The 6,641-nt window shown below is 51.0% G+C and overlaps 1 protein-coding gene across 1 annotated transcript in view; it reads left to right on the forward strand.

The window, feature by feature from the left end:
- UNC45B (unc-45 myosin chaperone B) overlaps positions 1-5,529 on the forward strand; it is a 33,654-nt gene extending 28,125 nt beyond the window's left edge. The window contains exons 14-19 of the mRNA XM_030924098.1: positions 980-1,102; positions 2,089-2,245; positions 2,435-2,598; positions 3,547-3,757; positions 4,124-4,248; positions 5,235-5,529. Coding sequence (XP_030779958.1) covers positions 980-1,102; positions 2,089-2,245; positions 2,435-2,598; positions 3,547-3,757; positions 4,124-4,248; positions 5,235-5,529 — 1,075 coding nt within the window. The remainder of the gene's footprint in view (positions 1-979; positions 1,103-2,088; positions 2,246-2,434; positions 2,599-3,546; positions 3,758-4,123; positions 4,249-5,234) is intronic.
- The last annotated feature ends 1,112 nt before the right edge of the window (positions 5,530-6,641 follow it).

A 6,641-nucleotide genomic window follows, 5' to 3' on the forward strand; every position in this document is an offset into this window, starting at 1 on the left:
TTTTTATAGCAGCATGATTCATAATCCTTTGGGTATATATACCCAGTAATGGGATGGCTGAGTCAAATGATATTTCTAGTTCTAGATCCTTGAGGAATCACCATACTGTCTTCCACAACGGTTGAACTAGTTTACAGTCCCACCAACAGTGTAAAAGTGTTCCTATTTCTCCACAGCCTCTCTAGCACCTGTTGTTTCCTGAATTTTTAATGATCGCCATTCTAACTGGTGTGAGATGGTATCTCATTGTGGTTTTGATTTGCATTTCTCTGGTGGCCGGCAATGATGAGCATTTTTTCATATGTCGTTGGCTGCATAAATGTCTTATTTTGAGAAATGTCTATTCATATACTTGGCCCACTTTTGATGGGGTTGTTTTTTTCTTGTAAATTTGTTCATACACCTGAACGTTTTGGCCCAGAGACAAAATTCAAAAATATATTGTAACAAAAATAAACCTTAAAAATTATGTGGTGTGTGAATCTTCAAGTGTAAAGACCAAGTCACTTACAAAAAAAAAAAAAAAAAATCAAGTTGATCTTAGATTCAAGCCCAAGATCCACATCAGGCCCCAAGTCAACACCAGTGCCCCAATGGACCTCATGCCCAGCATGAACAAGCCACAGGGAAACATCAGTCCCCAGATAGATAGTCCACAGATGAACATCCAGCCCTGGGTAGATACCAGGCCCCAAGTTTACTTCCTGCCCCAGAGGGACACCTAAGCCTCAGGTGGACACTAAACTGCAAGTAAACATAAGGTCCCAGCTGGACATCAGTCCTCAGCTGTACACCAGTCCCCAGGTGAATACTTGGTCCCCAGCTGAACATCAAACCTCAGGAGAGCATCAAGTCCCATGTGGACAGAGGCCCAAGTGGAAATCTAGACCCACGAGAAACATCAGGTCCCTGAGAGACACATAGGCTCAGGTGAGCACCAAGGCCCTTGATGGAAATGAGGTCCCACATAAAAATCCAGGAGCCAGGTTGGTATCACGTCCCAGGTGAATTTTGGACACCTGGCAATCATCAGACCTCAGGTGGACACTGGACTCAAGGTGTACATCAGGACCCAGGTTGCCAGGCCCCAGATCGACACCAGGTAATAGGTGGACATCAGGCCACTGGAGGATATGCAGGTGCCAAATGGGTATCTAGCTCTAGGTGGACCCCGCAGGCCTCAGGGAGACATCAGGGACCAAGTAGTCACCTAGGCCTCAGGTGGATAAAAAGGCCCCTGGTGAACATCAACCCCCAGGTTGACACCAGGGCCCAGGTGAACACGAGGCTTCAGATGAAAACCAGGCCCAAGGTGGACATAGGCCCCTGACAGACAACAGGTCTCAGGTGTATAGCTAAGCCCCAGGTTGCTACCAGTTTCCAGGAGAATATCCAGGCCTATGGGACACTCAGGCCCCAGGTGGATATAGGCCCCAGTAACACCAGGCCCCAGGTGGACATCAGGGGTCAAGTGGACACACAGGTTCCAGGTGTCTATCAGGCCCCAGGTATACACCATTTTTGGTACATAAGGTGTACATCAGGCTCACAGGTGGACACCCAGGCCCCATATGGACACCAGCCTATAGGTGAGCATCAGGCTCCAGGAGGATACCCAGGTGTCAGGTAGCTATCAAGCCCTAACAGGACACCAGGCCCCAGGTGGACATCAGGGCCCAATTGGGCATTCAGTTCTAGTAGACACCCAAGCCTCAGGTAGCATCAGGCCAAGGTGGATACTAGCCTAGGTGGACATCAGGCCCTAGTTGGACACTAGGCCCTAGGTAGACACCTGGGACCTGGTGACCATCAGGTCCCAGATTAACTCCAGGTCTTAGGTGAGCATCTGGTCCCAGTTGGATATCAGACCCCAGGAGCACATCCATCCCCAGGGATATCAGCTTCTAAGTTGACATCAGGCCACAAGTGGACACTGGGCTTGAGGTGTACATCAGGCCTCAGATGGACACCCAGGCCTCAGGTGTACACCAGGTTCAGATGGAAATCAAGGCACAGGTAACACCATGCCCTAGGTGGTTACCTAGCTTCAGGTGGACATCAGACCCCAGGTGGACACCTGGGCCTCAGGTGGTCACAGGCCCTAGGTGGAAACTCAGGCCGCAGGTGCACATCACGCTCCAAGTGGACACCCAAGACCCAAGTTGGTACCCAGGTTCCAGGTGGGCACTGGGCCCCAGATGAACACCAGGCCCCGGTGGGGCTCCAGGTGGACATCAAGCCTCAGGTAGATAGTCCTCAGGTGGAAATAAGGGCCCAGTTTGACACCACACCCTGGGTGGATACCTAGGTCTCAGGTGGATGCATAGTCTCCAGTGAACATCAGGCTCAGGTGGACACCCAGGCCCTAGGTGAACACTGGGTCTTAGTGGACATTAGGCCCCAAGTGGACAACCAGCCTTAACATGGACATCAGGCCCTGGTAGACAGCAGGTCCAAGGTGCACATGAGGCTCCAGGTGAACACCGTCCCCAGGGACACCCTGTCCCCAGGTGAACACCAACACCAAGGAAGACATCCACCTCCACCTGGACACCATTCCCATGTATACCTAGGCCCTATGGGAGCACCAGGCCCCAAGTGAGTACATAGATCCCTGGTGGCCATCAGGCACCAGGTTGACACCCAGGGCTTAGGTGGACATGAGGCCCAGATGAATGCTAGTCCCCAGGTGGATAATAGTCCCCAGCATACATCAGGTCCAAGGTTCATACTCAGTCTTCAGGTGAACACTAGGCCCCAGGAGACACCAGACCCCAGGTGGATACCAGGCCCTAGGCGGACACCAGTCTGCAGGTGGACAGCAGGCCCCCAAAAGGACATTATGCCCATTATGCCCCAGGTTGACACCTAGGCTCCAGGTGGACACTATACAGGTGGCTATCTATGCCCCAGGTGGACATCAAGCCTTAGGGGAATTCCTAGTCACCATCTGAACATCAGCCACAGGTGGATGCCCAGGCTCTTGGTGAATATCAGTCTCACATGGAATCAGGCACCAGGTGAACATCAAGCCCCAAGTTGATACCTAGGTTCCTGGTGAACATCAGGACCCAGGTGGCACTCAGGCCCTAGAAGAACACTCAGGCCAAAAGTGGAAATCAGAACATATATGGACACTCAGGGCCCAGGTGGCTACCAGGCCAGGGGAAAACTCCAGGCTCCAAGTGAACAACCTGGCCCCAGTTCCAGGTAGACACTGGAATCCAAATCAGCACCAGGCCCCAGATGGACACCCAGACCTGAGGTGAACATCAGACCCCAGAAGGTCGTCCGGCCCGAGGTGAACATCAACCCCCAGTGGATACCTAGTCCCCAGGTGGATATCAGGCCCCAGTTTGACTTCAGTCCCTGGGTAGATACCTAGGCCTCAGGTGGATATCCAGTTCTCTAGGTAAACATCAGGCTCCAGGTGGACCCAGGCCCTAGCTGACTGGGGACTAGTGTTCATATGGGGCCACATGTCCATCTGGACCTTGGTGTCAACTTGGGGCCTGATGTACATCAGATGCCCATGTTCATTTGTAGCCTGATGTCAGCCTGGGAGCTGGTGTTCGCTGGAGGCCTGAAATCCTCCTGGTGCCTGATGTCCAACTTGGGACTTTGTTTCCACCTGGAGACTGATGCCTACCTGGACCAGATGTCCAACTGGAACAAGATGTCTACCTGTAGCCTAGAACTTCACCTAAGGCTTGATGTTCCCCAGGGCCTATGCATCTACCTAGGGACTTGTGTCCAGGTGGGGCCTGAGGTCCATCTTGGGCCTGGAATTAACCTGGGAGCTGATGTCCACCTGGGGCCTGGGTGTTCCCAGGGACTTGGGTCCATCTGGCCCCAGTAAACATCAGCCTGGGGCCTAGTTGTCCATTTAGAGACTGGAGTTTTCACTTAGGCCCTGAAGATCACCTGGTACCCAGGTGTCCACCTGGGACATCAGGCACTAGGTATACGCCCGGGCCCAGGTGAACAGTAGGCCCTAGAGAACTCCAGACCATATTTAAACATCAAGTCCCAGGTGGATGCCAGGCCCCATGTATACACCAGGCCCCAAGTAGACAGTGGACGCCAGCTGAACATCAGCCCCAAGGTTGACACCCATATACAGGTGGATATCAGGCCCCAGATGAATACCTACGCTTCAGGTGTTCATCAGTCCCAGGTGAACATAAGGCCAGAGATGGACATCAGGCCTCAGGTGCACATCTGGCTCCAGGTAAACATCGGCCTTAGGTGGATACCCAATCCCCAGCGGACATCAGAGGCCAAGTTGACACAAAAAATTCCCAGGGGTGTCACTTCCAGTGGACATCCAGGCTCCAGAAATACCCCAGCCCCACCATAACCGTAACCACCATACCGAGAAATGGTAGTTAGGTCTAAATACCATCATGCTCATGCACACAAAGGATGCTTAGCTATTTTATTCAAAATTACAACTTCATTTATCACTCTGAGCAGCAATGTGCAGAGAGGAAAGAAAAACCAGGCCTCAAGGAATCCATCCAAAAGAGTTAGATATTACAAGGACAGAAGTCCCCAAATGAAATGTTATAGTTGACTTCGAAAGACTTTAAAACCCATTAATTTTCTTGCACTTTTGATCCAAAGCATTATTTCCAGAGACTGAACCTAGAAAGATTACTAAGACTGAAGTCTTGTTCCGTCTGGATCCCACACTTGAACATCTGTAGGTAGTACACCACATTATACATAGCACTGGCATGACCTGTGTGCATTTAATTTTCTAATACTTGTTCATCTCTGGCATACTTTATATATATAGATATATATTACATATATGACATACATACATACACACAAGTACACACACACAAAATATATAAGGGTAGGATAGTATAATTGTGCAATAACATTTTTGTGAAAGTGGTGCAAAGTGGATTGCTTTGGCGACCTGCTGGAATGTGCCTCCATTGGCAGAAGTAAGCCTTTCAAAACTAGTCGTTCTCATTTTTCTCTAGCAAATGGGAATATTAATAATTGAAGATGTGTTGGTATAAAAATAATCATAATCACAATAAAGTGGTGTTAATAATTATATCACAAGATATAATAGACATTATTATTATAAGATGTCAAAAAAAGTCATAAAATCTTTGAGATGATTGACACGTTAAATGCAGCCCCTTGTCCGCCCTGGGGCGCCTCTCTAGCTGGGTTCTTAGCGGTGCTCGCCCTGCTCCGCCTGCTCATCCCAGGTTCCTGCGACCCCGGAGTCGCGCCATGGGAGCGAGGTCCTTTGCCGCGGCCCTAGACAAGGACAATGAGGAGGGTGCACGTGGAGTCTCCGCGGAAAGGCTGGACTCTGGGCAGGAGACTTCGCGATGGGCGCAGCCTCATCTGCAAGCCTTGATCACTGCCCGGTGCCTGCTGGCCCTGCGAGCTCCGCGGCGGTGGAGCCAGGCCCGCGCTGCAGGCTCTCGGCCCTGCCTGCGGACTCTGTCCTTTGTCTTGACCGTGGGACCCGGGCTTCAGCTGGCCCACGGTTCCTGAAATTAGCTGACGATGGTGGGCGTCTGGGACTGGGTCGTGGACCTTGTGCACTGGCCGCTGCGTCAACAGCCGGGCCTCCCCGCGGTTTGGCTGGCGATGCAGGATTGCACGGGCTCAGGCTCTGCTTGGGTCGCCTGTCGTGGGCGAACCCCGTCACCTTCCATCGCGGCCTCACCACGCTGCCCGCTAGTCAGCCGGGTCCCTGCAGGCATTCCTGGGACCCTCCAGCCCCAAGGAGGCATCATCACATCCACTTGCGACACCGGGGCCCAGCTGTTGGTGAGCGAGCGGCTGGTGCCTGCCTTTCGTATACCCAGGCAAGTGCTGCTTCCTCCCCAACCCAGGGGCCCGCGCCCGCCTGCACCTTCGCCAGGGCTTGCGCTGTGCAAAGTCTCCAGCCAGCCCAGCCCTGCACGTGAGGGGGACTTTACGCTTCCCCCAGAAGATCACCCTCAGCAGGGATACACGGCTATGGAGGATGCAGCGGACACCTTCCAAAGTTTTGTGAGACTCTTCTGCCACGCCACAAAAGTTTCATCATCAGCTGCCGATGACGACTGGGAACTCAGTGACCCAATGGGATGTGCACCACCAGTGCCTTTGCTGAGCACCCGCAGTTCTGACCAAGTGAAGCAACCACTTTGTGCTCCTCCTCCTCATGTTCCACATCCAAAGTTCTCTCACCATTTCTAAGGAGGAGAAATCAAAAGAAACTGAAATCAGAAAGAAAGAGAGAGAAAGAAAGCTGTGAGGAAAAAAAAAAAAAAGCAAAACCTTTTGGAAAGCATAAAATGCCCCAAAGCCAATAACATATTCTTGTCTCTTTAAACCTTCTGCGCTTCTTCCGTGATGAATGATTTATTTTTTTTTACCACTGGCAATTCGTAATTATTAAATTCTCTGGCATTAATGAATAGAAATTGAATCACATGTGGGAGTGTAATTTGCATTATATGAAGCTTTTCATATTTAAAAAAATTGTTCAATTTTTCTCCATGGATTAACAATTAATGGGAAATTGTCAAAATTGCTGTGTTAATGTCTCCTGAGATAATTAGATGTGAAGAATCAGGAGTCCGGTCTTCAGGACTTCCTTGAGTCGATTTCCACCA

The sequence above is a fragment of the Rhinopithecus roxellana genome, chromosome 19 (genome assembly GCF_007565055.1).
Source record: "Rhinopithecus roxellana isolate Shanxi Qingling chromosome 19, ASM756505v1, whole genome shotgun sequence".
NCBI classification, from domain to species: domain Eukaryota; kingdom Metazoa; phylum Chordata; class Mammalia; order Primates; family Cercopithecidae; genus Rhinopithecus; species Rhinopithecus roxellana.